At 39.1% G+C, this 16,313-nt stretch overlaps 2 protein-coding genes across 2 annotated transcripts; both read left to right on the forward strand.

Moving 5' to 3' along the window:
* Positions 1 to 573: 573 nt before the first annotated feature.
* LOC149110796 (polycystin-2-like) lies at positions 574 to 3,172 on the forward strand. The gene is made up of 2 exons (XM_089291161.1): positions 574 to 736; positions 1,216 to 3,172. The coding sequence occupies exons 1-2, from the start codon at positions 598 to 600 to the stop codon at positions 2,862 to 2,864; spliced, it is 1,788 nt and encodes a 595-aa protein (XP_089147287.1). The 5' UTR covers positions 574 to 597; the 3' UTR covers positions 2,865 to 3,172.
* Positions 3,173 to 13,268: 10,096 nt separating this feature from the next.
* Positions 13,269 to 15,151, forward strand: LOC149110797 (uncharacterized; the record flags this gene model as incomplete). Its single annotated transcript, XM_089292331.1, has 3 exons — positions 13,269 to 13,491; positions 13,906 to 13,996; positions 14,723 to 15,151. Coding segments are annotated over 3 exons (615 nt in total), but the record flags the coding sequence as incomplete, so codon positions are not given.
* Positions 15,152 to 16,313: the final 1,162 nt, after the last annotated feature.

The raw sequence follows: 16,313 nt of genomic DNA on the forward strand, positions 1-16,313 counted from the left end.
TAGTACGCTCGACTCCGGATCGAGTGGTCCGGGGACATTGTGTTGTGTTCTTGGGCAAGACACTTTACTCTCACAGTGCCTCTCTCCACCCAGGTGTATAAATGGTACCGGCGAACGTAATGCTGGGGGTAACCCTGCGATGGACTAGCATCCCATCCAGGGGGGAGTAGAAATACTTCTAGTCGCTTCATGCTACAGAAACCGGGATAAGCTCCGGCCTGATGGGCCACTTGGCTCGTATGCAGACTTTACCTATGCCAATGGATGCCTAAATGTTTCGTACTTACTGAATACAGACCATCTCAATCTTCCCCACTCCAAAGTTATTAATTGCTATCTTTCAATCGTTCAATCGTTATCTCTTTGATGTTTTGATTTTGCATCTTACAAAAGTGACTTTATTGATGGTGTCAAGTCCCCTTTCACATCTCTTTCAATTATCATTATAATTGTAGATTCCTTAAGATTCTTTTCATTGATGTTCAAGGTTTTGTACCCATAAGTGCACAGTCAGTGATGGCTGCCTATTTTCAATTTCATCCAACTTTCGTTTTTACATATTTTCAGGTTGGAGACTCCCTAGGATTCTGGACTTGGATGACCAACATTTTCGTTCCTGGTATCTATACGACAAACTGGTACAACGGTGACGACCAAAACAACACAGCGTACATTAGTGACAAAGTTTCCATTTTGATTGGCATGCCACGAATCAGGCAGTTGAGAATACGACAAGGTAAATATCGTTTTAAGTGATGTTTTTCTTTTACATAATTTCAATACTAGCATAAACCATGCAAAAAATACATGACAAATATAACGAGGCCATAAATTGTCAGACACCAGTTGTGTTAAATACATGTAAGAGTGAAATGAGTTGAAAATCGAAGTTTATCTTTTCTTGCTTTTTTGAGTTTCAGTTTACAGACATTTGCATGGCTGTCTCTATATATTGATAACTTTAGAACAACCGCACACCTTGAAACGATTTTATATTTTCCGTATTCTTACTGCTTAAACTTTTGTCCCTGAAGTTCATACTGGTAGCAGTATACTGAACTGATGCGAACGCTGGAAAGATTTTATAGTTACTTCTGTATGTTTTGCATTTTTTAACTTTTTGATTTCGGACTAATTTGATTATTTGGCCATTCCCAGACTAGTCATTGTAGTTACAAGTTAGATAATTTCCAGTTGTTGTCTTTTAACCTACAGCCTCCTGTCCCAAGAGACTTGTGCAAAGGTACAACGTGACCGAGGAGTGCTACCCGTACTACTCCGTAAGTTGTGAGGACAAGACACCGATGTATCTTCCAAAATGGAAACAAGTCCCATATGATGCTTCCCCGTCCTTGTTCGACAAGTTATGTCCAAAGCCCTGGCGGTACCAGTCATCTGATGACATGGGTAACTTACCAAGGTCAAGTCCTCGAGCAGCATATGGAGGTGGTGGTTATGTGGCCGATCTTGGGTACGATCTGCAGGCAGCAAGGGGGGTCATGGAAGACTTAAGTAAAAACAACTGGATGGATCGGCGAACTCGAGCCCTAATTGTGGAATTCAGTATTTTTAATAGCAACATGAATATCCTGGTGATAGCAAACTATTTCTTTGAGTTCCTGCCTGCTGGTGGTGTTTACAGTAATGTAAGAATAGAAATGCTGGACTTACATGGTTCAGAAACGGGTTTGGTTCAGCTTATCCTGTTTTGTCGCCTCCTTGTTATTGTCATGATGATACCTTACTTTGTCAATGAGCTTGTTAAAATGTGTCGTCAAAAAGGATCGTATTTTAAAAATGTTTGGAACTGGATAGCCCTTGTCCTTATTATTACATCTGTGACAGCTGCAGTCTTGCATATTGTCAAAGAGAAGACAACCAGCGATTCCGTAAGGGAACTAAACAAGAATCTTTATGCAAATGTAAGCTTCCACAAAGCTTTGAGCTTGGTAGACACTGAGACCACCGTTCTCTCGGTTGTGATCTTCCTGGCGACACTCAAGTTTTTGACCCTTCTGCGCTTCAGCAGGCAGATAATATTCCTCTCTATAACTGTTCGGTTAGCTGCAAAATATTTGGCTTCTTTCTCAGTAGTGTTCGTTGTTATATTTTGCTCTTTTGCCATGTCAGGAATGGTGGCATTCGGGGCTCTCGTAGAGTCATATTCCAGCTTTCTTCGAGTTTGTGTCTCCCAGTTTGAGTTTCTACTCGGCAAGGCGGTGCCCAATTTTCAAATGGCTAAAGTTGACCCTCTTTTAGCTTTCTTGTTTTCAAGCCTTTACATTTGTTCCATGACTGTCTTCTTCCTGAATCTATTCATAGCAATTTTAAACTATGCTCTGGGTGAAGTCAAGGACAATGTAGATACTGTGACAGACGAGCTCGACTTGGCCAATTTTATGACTCTCTATTTGACCCAAGGCATTTCAAACATATATTGCAGGAAAAAAGGGAAGAACTCGAAACTCTACTGTGAAAACATATCCTTTGAAGACGACTGCGCTTACGTGGAGAATCGTCTTGATGAGATCAGCCGTAGAATGTCCATAATGGCTGAAAGCACCCCAACAGAAGCTTTTGCTTGTTTGAAAAAGCCCAAGATAAAGAAACCGGAACCAGACCATTGCGAAAAGCAAACTGAGAACAGCAATGTCATCTGGGACTTGGAGGAAACCTTGAGCTCTGTTGAAGTATCCTCTACAAGCAGCTCTGAAAGAGACGTAATGGAGGATGAGTTAAATCCTTCGTGTTGTATGGCACTATATACAATTGTGGAAATGGAAGAAACAGACGAGGAGAGAAATAACCTCACTTTGCCCTCCGAAATCAGTTTGAAATCTGATGATCTAAACAGCTGGCTGTAGAGGCAACGGAATTGTGTACAGACTAGCAAGTCCCATTTCTACAAAAAAACCCTTAGTTTTCGCAAAATGTTATTGTATGACTTGTTGTGTGAAACACGCTTTAACGTAGCCAGAAAAATTTAGAATTGAAGATCTTGTCCGTTAGTGCAATTCTCACATTCGGTAGTGCGAGGAGGCACCATGAACTGAGAAGAACAAGTACAAGAAATTGAAATTTTCTTTTATTGTATTGATGCGATTAAGAATACATGACTTAAAAGACCATTTCTAGTTTAGTTGGAGGTAAATATAAGTGTTATTAAATACCAGTGAGGTGTAAGTATTATTATTTTCAGTACAACAGAAACAAGGAAGCAGTTATGATTTGGTAAGGGCGCGACTCATTCAGCCAAAATTTCCGGGCTGAGGCTCGAAAATTTCTTGGGGGCGAATGGATCGCGACGCGTCCGGACGATCTCGTTCAATTTCCCTCGCAAAAAGAGTTCACACTCTAATTTAAGATGGCGGGTGGTGGCGTACTACCACTGTTGGTCAGATTTGTCGGATTTAGTGCCGCGAGTTGTACGCATGTTTTATGCGAAGAAATGTAACCCATATAACGGTTATTAGTTAGTTATTCCTGGAAGATTTCAAACGCCACTTTCGAATGACAGAAGAAACACTCAAAATCAAAATACGTAAATAGAGAATAGCGGGGAATAAACCGTTTTTGACAGCCAAAAGATACACTTATGCTTGCGAAGCAGCTTCGTACCTGTGGCAACTGCACATGAATGTGCTAGTAACAGCGATAAATCCGCTGTTCAGTAACAATCTACAAAAGCTGCACTGATAAGTGTTTTCCTCCATGTTGAACATAGAAAGTACGGAAGATTGATTAATTCTCGGAAAAACAGCTCGTCTTAATAGTGAGGCTTTAGCACCTTAATCATTTCTAGAGCCAAATTTATTTTTTATGGTTTTTGGAATATTGAATTGTTCACTGCATGGGCAAGTCATTTTTTATTCCAGAAATGCGCCGAAACTGTCCAAAATTCAGACTACAGTCGAACTACAATGTATTAAGCGCCCACCCCTTATTACGCGGCTAGTTATCAGTCCCGAAATTTTTGTCTGCAAAATACTGTTAATAACACCCCCATTTAACAAGCCAACTCTATTAAGCGGCCATTGCCACCTTTTGGTAGTCCCGATAAGAGTTTAATACACGTAGTTTCGCTTTGTTTGGAAAAGGCTATGACAGATAGGAGTCCGAAATGAAAAGTGACCACTCGTGAAAACACTCAATCGCACGTTCGAGACACGTTCACGTTTTAAAGGACAGTATTTTTGCGACAAGTGCATTAGGAAAACAGTGATAGTCTCTATTATGTGCAACAGCAGTCTCAAGCCTTCAAGCATGTTTGCATTTAAATAAACTGGCGTTTCTACGAAACTTTATGCTAATTCCTGCGGAACTCTATTCAGCGGCTGACCCCTCTTAAGCGGCTGGCTTCCATTACCCCGAATGATCTTAAATTAACTACAATATTGAAAGAATAGCATAGCTACGTAACAGAGATAACAAGAAACCAGTTAAAATTGCCTCTTTTAATGACGGTGCCTACTTTTGTTTGTGCGCACACGTTCTGCGCATCACGGAAGTCATGGTTTCAGCGCCACGCCGCGTGCTGGGTTGACATGACGCAATCAACTACGTTACCAAGTACACGACTAAATTGAAAGCAAAATTTTCCTACTGTGATCAAATCAAGTTTAATGAACCTGTACTTAAACCAGGAACACCAGAACAGCAGCATATCGCTAACCACTATCTGTTGACGTCTTCCAGCTGAAAAACTAGCTGTTATCTGTCGAAAATTATACTGAAATCCAACTGTAAACATGTACCTGCCGATGGCGCAGTGCGCGCGCAAAACAAGTGTGAGATACGCAAATGTTTTACTTACTGGGGAGGTGACAGGAAAAAATGTAACGGGCACCGTAAAAAGTTTAAAAAAGGATCAGTAACTTTAAAAAACGCGTGGTTACCCCTATATTTTATGTTATGAAGTGGAAGTGGCAAGCCTATTCAGCACGTGATTAGTTTCTGGTTGTGAGCAAAAGATATTTAGACTGTATTTTAGCTGAAACAGAGGAAGGCTGTCAGAGACGCTAAAAGTGCTGTTGCAACGATTTTGTTATTAAAAACATACCAAAAATGGTTTTTATGTTACCATTTACCATGTAGTTTTCCGATCTTTATAAATGTGTTTGCTTTTCTGTATGTAAAGGCGAATTCTTAAGAAAGCTGTGAAGAAATATCCTCTCCTTCTTTTTTCAGAAAAATGCTGATGTCAGCATTTTTTTGAGATTCAAGGCTAATTATCTCGGGAAAAATGCGTGGCTACCCTATTTTTTCTTTGTGGATTCCGATAGACCTGGCAAAGATCTACTTTTTCCGCAAGGTCCTAACCTGGCACAAAAACCTTTGTATTTAGTAGGCACCGTCCTTAATTTATTTTCCCCTTTAGAAATCAGTGCCCAATTTGGATTGAATGTTAAAACAAACACTTCCATGATTAGTTCGTATAGTGTCATCGTCCGGACGATCACATTATACGAACTACTGATAGTCCTGGATTTAAACCATTTACTATGTTACTTTTATGATTATTGCGACGTTTATAAGGTGTTTTGCAATTTGGTCTTGCTTGTTTTTCCGTGTGTTTGCCGACGTACGCACGCATTCAGTTTGTTTCTTGTTCTCACTGATTTATTGTGCCTAGCCCATTTGTTGTGACTGACTATTATAATTGCTTTGGTTTTGTTCTTGCAATACAACGGTTGAAAAAAACAGATCTTATTTATACAATAAAATGTGTTCGGATTGCAGCGAGTCATCTTCGGGGCGTTGCCGAACTGAGGCACAAAGTGCTGAGTAAAATTAGAGAATTGATGCCAAGTTTAGTTGGCTCCATTGTGGTCCATAATACATCAAGAAAAGAAAGAAAACAAAGGATTCATGGCTTCTTGATGTAATTGGCGTCCTGGTTAAGTCTGCGTTCAAGAATAGTGACTCATTTGGCCGACTCTTACAGCATGATAAAAGGAGAATTCCGATACATCAAACTGATTCTGCTGTACAATGGTTCAGCCTTCTGCAAGCCGGGTTCTCTGTGCTGATAACAGCGAAATAAACGAGATAAATGCGAGAGCCTGAAAACCGCCAGACGGAGAGACACCGAGCCTAGAGAGAGTTAGCGTTTGATTTCGTGACTACACCTGAATGCCTGAAACCTTGTAATCGCAGGTGTATTTTAAATGAATTTACAAACGAAATCCAAACAAACTTCTCAACAGGATACTAAGTACCTTAACAATATAATACCATCCCCCTTGGATCACTTGTTTTTGTATCTGGAGCGAGAGAAACAACAGTTCATCAAACACGAAAGGCCTTGATGACTTGTGCATCTTTTTAAGGCCTCTTTGGCCTTTGATTGAACAATGATTTCTCCACGAACGCTGGTGAGTCTCCTGAAACTTAATATTTGATCTGAGCAACCTTGATACGTTTAAATTGAAGAACGCGAGTTTTTTTCATCCTGACAGGTGTGTTTAGTTCTCTGCGGAACTCTGTGGTCGACAGCTTTGGTGATGACTGCCGGTAAGTATTCGCTTAGTTTGGTCTGTGTTTATTTTGATATTCTTTGGCCCCGTACAAACTACTTAATCTTTGATGTACAAAAGTTCATACATGTATGTATTATCTATGACATTCCCATTTTGGAGAAGTTATTTTGGATCAAAGTTCTTTAAACTAAAATAGGATTGCTAATGTTGTTGGAATCCTTGACATAACACATTTTATAGTTAACAGCTTGGAAAAACTCTTTAATTTTAGACTTTTGTCTTAAAACATCTCGGAATGTGCTAGTTCATTGAAAAGTCTTGGACGATCTTTTTAGTTGGCCTTGAACAGTCTTTAAAACATTGTCAATGTTTGCCGAAGCAGCTGTGTGGCTTAAGCTTTTTCCTCAGTCTAATCGGCTCTGAGGAGGGTGGTCACTGATAAAAAATCTGTACTGAAAGGCACTGAAGAAAAAATCAAGGGAGACCTATGGTCAAACTCGTGGATTACTGAAGTAATCTAGAGATGAAATATATTGACGAACTTGCAATTATTGGTGTATTTTTAAAGGCTGTTAAAACAAGCGGGGTTCGTACCACGCAAGGTCGCACTTATCTCAGAAAGCGTAGGCTTTTTTCGTTGGCTTTCGTTGCACACATATTACAGAATAGCCAGGGAGGCAAAATTGCAGCTGAAAATGGAATGGTAAAGGCTAAGGGGTCTTGGGTCACACAGGATACTCCTGCCAAAAAAATTAATAAACTAACCCCCCCCCCCCCCCCCCCCCGCAACACACACACCCACACTCACCCAGACCTTGATGTTGATGTTTGTCTGCCTGCTGGGAAGATTTGCATGTATTCAAGTCGTACGAGCTTACAGACCTTTTCCATTGCATTTCACTCAACGCTATAGGTAAGGTTTCTTATGAGACAGCACTTCTTTTCCAATGTGGAACTGCTTGTCTCTGTATATATTGCACGTAAAATACATCAAAATAAGTAGCCTCTTCTGCAAGCATTTTGGTCCAAAAAGTCTGTCCACGCATAAACATGTGCTCCTACGAACTCACAGGGGGTTTCTTTCCCTTGTTATCTTTTCAATCAGGACGCAAAAGTGTAAACACAAGACAGGGTAAAAATCGTTTAAGCTTATCAAAATCAAGTATTTGGGAATTTGTTTCCAAGTTTATGTGCATTTCACATCCCATCCAGAGTTCAGATCAATATACTAAAATAAACAAGACAAGTGTAGAGAGCACAACGTTAATCTAAACTTAACTCGATGTCGGTTGAACGTGGACTACTCAACATGACAAAACGTAAGTACTATAAACTGCAAAGTTGTGAATGAAGGTCCAGCTTGATTGAAAGTTGGATCTCACAGGAGATCTAATCAACCAAACTTGAAAAGTAAAACGATAATAAGCTAGTCAATGACTACTGCAAGGCTGACACAAGGTCGTATATGTTAAACAATATTTCGGCTAGCCTCAGGTTTAGATGTTACTAAATTATAAAAATGAAGTTACAATATTATATAATGGTGCCAGATGTTAGTCCTGGTTTCGTTCATTGAAAAGTGTTCGTTTCGCTCATAAGTTCATTAAGGTCGTCGCATAAGACACATTCTCATCAAAGCTTACCACATTAACATGAGACAGGTCACTTTCCGGCAAACAAATGCTCATCTCCTGGTCATTTTAACGCCTGGACGAGTCAAATGCTCATGAAATTCAGCCTTCAAGTTGGCAATAGTACTAATTCGAACATTCGAAGTCAACTCCACTTCAGTTTAGCGCAACACCTAACATTAATGGTCGTGTAAAAGCTACAAAATCATCAATTCGAGCTGGCACGATGCACGCTTTGAATGGTAACCGCGCAAACACGATAGCGAGGCTCGCGCTGACTGGACGGTTACTATTCCAATAATGCGTCGGGCTCGGTTACTATTCCAACATGGCGTCGGGCTCGGGCGCTCTCGTTCGGGCCGACTAATTACGAACAGTGTCTGCACCTGAGTGAGTGAGTGGGTTAGTAAGTGAGTGAAACATTTGCATATTGGAGTCCCCGCAACAAACACGTTTCTACCCTTCGCGTATCAACGAGTTTAATAAGAACTGAAAAGTTATATGATTTGACAGACTTCTGATGTTGTGCAATAATTATTACGCCATTGATGTGACACTTGATTAGGTTTTGCCTGTAACTTTAGTGCGTTGACGTCTTCGACATTATGAACAACAACAACAACAACAACAACAACAACAACAACAGCAACAACAACAACAATCTTTATTTGTACTCTCTCACACTATAATACAAAATTTACGAAAAATATCAATGGTAAAAATTAGAGTGCTGGCTGCCTGGAATAACCATAGGGGCTAGCAGAGCCAGGCAGCCAGTTAAATGAACCGGATGAAGTGCTTGGAAAATATTTTTGTGTCCGTGAGAAATCGTCGAATTTTGTTTGGCTGAAATTGTACAAAAGATGTTTTCAAGCAATTAATGTGTCTTCAGCTGTCACGTTTATGGCGAGCTTAAAGTTTGAATATTGATTCTTTAAAAACACGAAGTCTGTTAACTGATGCACTTTTTTAAACGAATTCTGCATAGCTTAACCCTTGAGAAAATTATCAATTGATATCTTAAGCTTGCTCCAAACCTTCGCGGGGCTACTTTTTTCCAAATTTTCTTTTTTCCAATCAAATTAAAGTTCATTATTCAAGGTAACATTTTCCAAAAAATGAAAATAAAATATTAAAACGCGCGCGAGTTATTGGGAAAAATAGCTTTTTTAAGTTAATAAACCGTCAAGCTGTCATAATCCCCAAAAGGCATGGACTCCTCAGCGACCATTTCGCGGCAAACGGCTTAATACAGAGATCCTATATCAAATACTTTCAATTTGAGATTTCATGTCCGTCAAGAGTGCCTTTTTGTCATCACGCTTCGGCAATTGCTCCTCAGTTTCGTTTTGTTTTGTTGCACATCGCTTTTCTCCGTTTTGCCCTTTATTGTTGGCCACCGGCCTAAAAAGTATGCGCCTAAAACGTGACTGTAACACTATCGCTTTACCGCGAAGGTCAACTTTCCTCACGGTGTGAACGCTAGGGGTTCTGTTATTTCATTGGCTGGTGGCATTTTGAGTTGACATATCCCTCTGAGAGGGCGTGACATGTTTATAAATCTCTAGAAGTTGAAAACTTGCACTCATTTTTCGAGAGAATCCCTCCTCTTTAAATGAATTAACAGGGTATGTCGAATCGACGGTTTTCCTCGAAATTTGGCCAGAACATTCATTGATAGATACGGAACAAACAGCTGTCTGCGAATTCTTTTATTTCAAATACTTTTCTCGTTGCGGTCTCTAACGCTACACGTTACGCGAATTTTTCGATAGTGGAACTCGACAGATCTGTAAAAAGATAACCAATAGAAATGAAAGAAAATGCTGACACGCTTTGAGAGATTGATGCTTTGTGATTAACACTGTATAGTTATTTTGCACCAACGATCGCATTTGATACCCGATTAATTCGCCGGAATTGCAGTCGGTCGTTTTGGTGTTAACGGCTTCTGCCGCCTTTGGAAAGCAGTCGGCAAAAAAGGATATAATTTTATCGAATTCAACATTTTATAACATTTCTATTGATATATAGTTTGTAGGAGGTTTCCATAAAATCAGCGCGCGTACGAATTTTCTGGAGGACACCCGCGAAGGTTTGAAGTAACGATATAATTCGCAGGGTGTTTTGTTTTTCAATTTTGCAACGTGTTGAACATCACTGAAGATGAACTTTTGTTGCCATTGTGAACTTTCGTAAGAAGGTTTCGATCCTTTACATTTTAATAACTATTTTTTTCCTTCAGAGTAAAAAAAACCGTCGAAGAATAGTGCTTTCGTTTTGCATAATGTAAAATGAGAGGTATTTTACTGATGAACAAACGGGTGATTTGCAAACAGGTGCAAAAAAGCTTTCTCTTTCAAATTTGTCCCATAAATCATTGTCAATACCTGCCGTTCAGGCATTGTTGCAAAAATTGTCAGCGTTTGCTAAAAAAGATAACTGGAATAAACTGTGCTCTGATCTAGAAGTCTGTAAAATTGTTCAATGCAGAAACAGATCTACCTATGAACTTCCTGCGGCCATCACGAGACAGCATTTGTTAAAAAGAATACCGTACCCGTTTTTACTTTTGTTTCGCAAGGAGTTTAGCATTATTCCCGTTTTTACTTTTGTTTTGTAAGGAGTTTAGCATTATTCCCTGTATATCTTTAGATATTTAGTTGTAACTTGAGGTTAAAGATACAGCTCACGTCAAGGGCATATTGCTAAACTGTTATGACAGACAGAACTTCTATTTTTTCCTCGGTATTTAGATGACTACAGCATATATGCCCGATTTCATTATAATGCGAAAAAGACGAGAGTCAGATCATTATAGTGAGATATGTTTCGAGCGAATTCTAAAATTCATGACACGCCCGATGTCCAGACGATTAAAACATGAAAAAAATTATTGGTAGTAAACATTAGAGCAAAGAAAAAAAAATCAAATTAAATCCTTTTTATGAGTGGACTTAGTATCAGATCTAGGGTCAAGTTGTTTCACAGAGCTGAAGCAAGCAATGAATACTCTTCATACTCTGTGTCTTCCAACGAAGCCTGTAGAGCCTACGTTCATTTTTAATTTTTCCACTCGCAGTTCGCATGTATGACTCAGTTCATGTGTATTGGCCTACTTGTCATTTGAAAATAGATATTGAAATATCTCGTGATCAAGGGTTTGCGTTAACACCGCCAAGGTCTTAATTCGCCCACCCACAGTTCGAATTTGTGCGCAATGCAAATAATCACATCCTAAACAATAGTCACAATTAGAATTGCTTTACTGGGAAGTGCTAATTACCACTTGTGAAGAGGCCAAACATTTCTTTGTAGAATTTTTTGACCTTTGTGGTAGGCAGTTTCACATACATGGCGATTGCATTCGGACGCTATGGAACGTAATTAGCTCCCTTCATTTGAAATAATTTTGATGTGTTTAGGCATTAATCAGTTATAGTAATCACATATTCCCCTTAGAACAAGAGAAAACGAAACAAAGAAACCCCATCCCTGAGCAAAAACAACTGTCTTTCATAAACAGGTGAAATTTCATGACTGGTCTAAATTGAGTGACGTTTTCATAGATATATCATAATTACACTTCTAAACAATTCTTCTTTAATAAGCATCGGGAAAGCAGGTATAATGTTAAAAAATTGCAACTTCAATTAGCTCATATAATATGAACATTGGAAAGAGGAACATAACATTTTACCCCGTATGAACGGGCTGAAAACATAAAGGATTATCCAGGTTGGGATTTTAGAATGTTGCCGTTGGCCGTATTAAGGGCCCAGTAACTGATCTTTTTGAGACGTTGCTAAGGAAGATTTAATCTCATATAACCTTGTCATTATAAGTTATTTCAGAGTTATTTCATGAGTTTAAACTTTTTGATGATCAGTAACACCAGTAATGACATCATCAGGCCACGCCCATGGTCATGTGACTAATTCTGAAAACATGTAGAGGCCCCCAAGCATATTACTTCATTCGGATTTTTTCCGCGATTTGATCTTTTAACTTTAATCTTTATTATGCTATGCATAGCTTTTGTTTCATTTCTAAAAGATCAGATTTTGAGAGAATATCAAAATGCCGTAAAATCCCACGTTAAAGTCTCCCCGGTTATAAGCCATTCTATTTGCTAACAAAGATATTATTCCAGATATAAGTCCCCCGGATATCAGTCCCCCGGATATCAGTCCCCCGGATATAAGTCCCCCGGATATAAGTCCCCCAGATATAAGTCCCCCGGATATAAGCCCATCTAATGTGTACGTGCGTTCCTTTTGCGTTTCTTTACAAACATCAAAATTTTTAATCGAAAGTTATAAGCTAATAGGGTAATAAGATAATAGCCCTAAATGTAATGGTGTGTTAGCTTTAAAATTCGTTTCTCGGATACGTTTCACCTCGTCGTTTCGAAACTTTTTTTTTATTCCGCTTATATTCCCCCTGGATGTACGCCCCTACGTTTATAAGCCCACCCAAACTCCTTATGAAGTTATATAAGCCCAGGGCTTTAACGTGGGATTTTTCGATATTGAAAAATTCGTAATTTTCTGAAAGAGCTATGATTCTACAGAAGTTTAGAGAATGTTTCCAACGTTGGCTTAAATCGTAACTCGTCGAAAAAAGCTGGATTTGATGAAAAACCGCATTTCATTTAGCAATAAAGAAACCGAAAGTGCCCGCGATATCTATCAGTAGTTACCCTATCAGCGCGTGTGCAGTACACACTACCGGCTCGATAACATCAAACGAAGCACTCGACAGCCACACAGAGACGGTTTTTCGTTTTCCTGTTGGGCTTGTTTCTCTGTTTTTCTCTTAGTTTGGTTTTGCTTGTACTTTCTTACTCTGCATTTTGTGAAACACAAAGTAAAAACATCAAACATTTGGAAGTTGTTGAATTGTAAATTTTCCGCGCTCAGGCTGACGCCAGCACCTTGAAATGAAATTTCACCTGTATAGATATTCGTTATCGTTATCATTATCATTATCATTATCATTATCATTATCATTGTCATTGTCATTGTCATTATCATTATCATCGTTATTATTATTATTATTATTATTATTATTATTATTATTACTATTATAATTTTTATTTTATTTTTATTTTTATTTTTACATTATTACAAGTAGGACCGGCAAAACAATGTAATATACCACTGGTAATGGCCTATCACATTCAGTGATAATTAACCGGGAACATTTTTTAAACATTTGTTTCCCTACAGGTCTCGTCTTGGATATTCACATCCGAAGCGAAGCTTTTGATGATCCGGGTATAGCAAACAGAGGTGGTACCGCTTACATCAAGGTGAATGGACATGATCACTCTCCCCACGGGAGGGGGCATAACGTTGCTGTTGTGGACGCTGCAACAGGTAATGTAACAACGAAGTGTACAGTGTATTCTTATTACTATATTAGAGTAATCTGAAGTACCACTGACAATCTGGGAACTCTGAATGAATGCAGCAGCCTAACCTGTGAGAAGTGTTTGTCATAGGGACAATCGCATCGGTAGTTACTATAAATGAGTTGTTCTCCTGCCCGTAAGCTCTCTGCAGCAAGCCAAAAATAAAGAACTTTATGTAACCATGGCAAATAGCATTCGATTTAGTGGGAAAATATATTACTTTTTAAACGCGAAAAAACAAAACAAAACAAAACAAAACCATAGCTACAGCCATAAAACATCTAGTTACGTCTACAGCGATAACCAAAGAAAGTATCAAAGAAAAAAACCAAAATGAAGCAATAACACTGCGAGTACTCAGTGATTTATTTCAATTTAGGGGCCGTGCTTGAGGCAAGGTATTTCGATACTCATGGGGATGGCTCCGCTGGTAACCGCTTGAGGGATTACCTTAATGGCATACTTGGATAGTAAGTATCAATTTGTGACACTTAAGTTATTTTTCAATAGGTAGGTCTGTTGCGCTTCTATCGGGTGATTGGCCGCAGGCATGAAATTTCATCCACTTTGTTAACTCTTTCGCTGTCTTTCTGTGATAACAAACCTCCGTTTTAGCCCACAACATGGTGTATATTTCAGTTTACACAGGTTGGCGGAGGCTGGGTTAGGGGTGGAAGTGATTTGGTGTTGCTATCGTTGTATGTTATCTTTTCGTGTCATGGCAGTTAATTCTTATAGTCTCCCATGTCCGTACTTGGGGGAGCACTGATGGATCCTCTCAAAATGTTACTTGATCCGCCATCTTGAAGTGCAGTCAAAACATTCCTATTCAAGGCTATTCAAAACAAATAAAAGCCAGTAACGAATTCCCAAAGCAACAAGATGAATAATATATCCACGTGAAAACGGTGTGCGGGGAACATAGAGAATGCGAAGCCTAGAGCATAGTCTACTAACTATGCTTAGGGGTACATTTTGTGCAAACTGGCCTATTCACACAAGCTGCTGTTCATCGCAGTATGAATCCATAATTATGATTATGAAGCCGAAACCCCTCAGTTCCCTTATGCTAGGAGTGCTTCTTATGTACCTTAGTTCGGAACAAGTATGGTCCTCGTTAATGTAAATAAGTAATAGTTTAAGACGTTTTTGTCTTATTATCTGTTAATATTCATACAATTTTGTCCTTACTGCAGCAAAATCGTTTTGGTCGCCGTTCAAGATGAAGGTTCAAGATACGGGCATGCAGCATTTGATGCTCTCAAGAGACTAGGCGCTACTGATCCCATCTTGACAGGCTACCGAGTATCTTATGCTCTTGCTGGTTACTCAGGGATTAACAAACCGTCATGGGTTACTCAGCAACAGGCAGACAGGGGCCAGGGACCCAGCGAGATCTCTTTAACAGTTCCACTGATAGGTAAATATATATATGACTCCGTGATGTTCCAAAAACGTGTCCGCAGATTTCAACCCCTTCATCCATGTAACCTGTGATTTTTGTTTTGGTCTGGTTTCCTAATGGAGACGGCTTGTAGAGCTTACCTAGCATAAAATGTAGAGAACTTCTTGCCGTATGTTTCATTTATTTAACTATTTTTTATTACTATTATTTATCGCTAACCCTCCCCCACTCCCCCCCCCCCCTCCTCTGCATTTTTGCAATTGGTGTTAAGAGTCCCTGTCCATAAAAATGGGAAATAACTCGGCAAGGGTCGAAAATTCGATTCCGCTTATATTTTCATGGTAGATAGGCTAGGGCATGACAAAAACTACTGGATAGTTTTTTTTGGCAAAATATCCTTTTATTTCAAAGAAATATGCAAATTACCAAATTCCGTTAAAATCGTCATTTGACGCACCATTTTATTAAACAAGTTTGAGAGCCTCGCATGCAAAACCACATCATTCTTCCGTCTTTAAAACACTCAAATATTTTTGTGCAATGCTTAAATGTGTACTGGTTTGATTTTAGGGAATGTTGCGTTGTCTTTTTGGGTGCAAAATAATTAAATTTCGAAGACATGTATTTCATTCACTTAAAAGTACTTCGTGAATATAATTAATTTTCACCATGTGCGAAACCTTCAAATGAATTAAGCTTCTGGTGGTTGAATCGCAGAAGGATGGTCTACAGATTCCTGCAAAAAATTTCTTTGGGCAAATGATTGTGAGCGACGCGAGAGCTTTTCAAAGTACGTTAAAAATGCAAATATTTGACCATCAGTCGTCAAATTTCAAGTTACGGGTTAGGCGTATATTTTAGCATGCGCCCCATGACTTGACGTATAATAAGTTGAAATAGACACAGAACTGATAATTTCGAAATTTTCTAACCTCGTTTGCTGTAAAAGGCAGGTCCATAGACGATTTGACGTGTTTCTCTCACCATTCGTTGCACATAAAGCAGAAGTTTGCTTTTGTTTACATAACGTCCGATGTACATCGCCAACTGTCAACTTATTTAATGGTCGAATACCATGAATCTGTGACCCTCTTTCGACACATATGATCACCAACGCATCTAAGTCAAAACCGGCTGAGTCATTTGTGGATAGTTGCTTGTTTTGCACTACACCAAAATATTACGTTTGATCTATTACTGCTTGAATCCTTGCTTGCAGCGGTTCCTTGCTTGTTCGTCACGCAATGCTGTCATCTCATTTTAGGGGGTAGGGGTAGGACAATTTCTATTCTAATACGTAAGGCTCAGTAAGGCTTGGAACCACTGGGAGCACACAATCGTGTTGAGTAGGAAGAGACTAAATTAATAAATGAAAAGAATGA

This window comes from Orbicella faveolata, unplaced genomic scaffold (genome assembly GCF_042242905.1).
Source record: "Orbicella faveolata isolate gen_17 unplaced genomic scaffold, um_ofav_v1 contig_24, whole genome shotgun sequence".
In the NCBI taxonomy this organism is placed as follows: Eukaryota; Metazoa; Cnidaria; class Anthozoa; order Scleractinia; family Merulinidae; genus Orbicella; species Orbicella faveolata.

Excerpts from the sequence above, each read along its gene's own strand:
- LOC149110796 (XM_089291161.1), top strand. The coding sequence starts at position 598 with ATGACCAACATTTTCGTTCCTGGTATCTATACGACAAACTGGTACAAC. Across the intron at positions 737-1,215 it reads GCAGTTGAGAATACGACAAG|CCTCCTGTCCCAAGAGACTT; the intron begins GTAAATATCGTT and ends TTTAACCTACAG.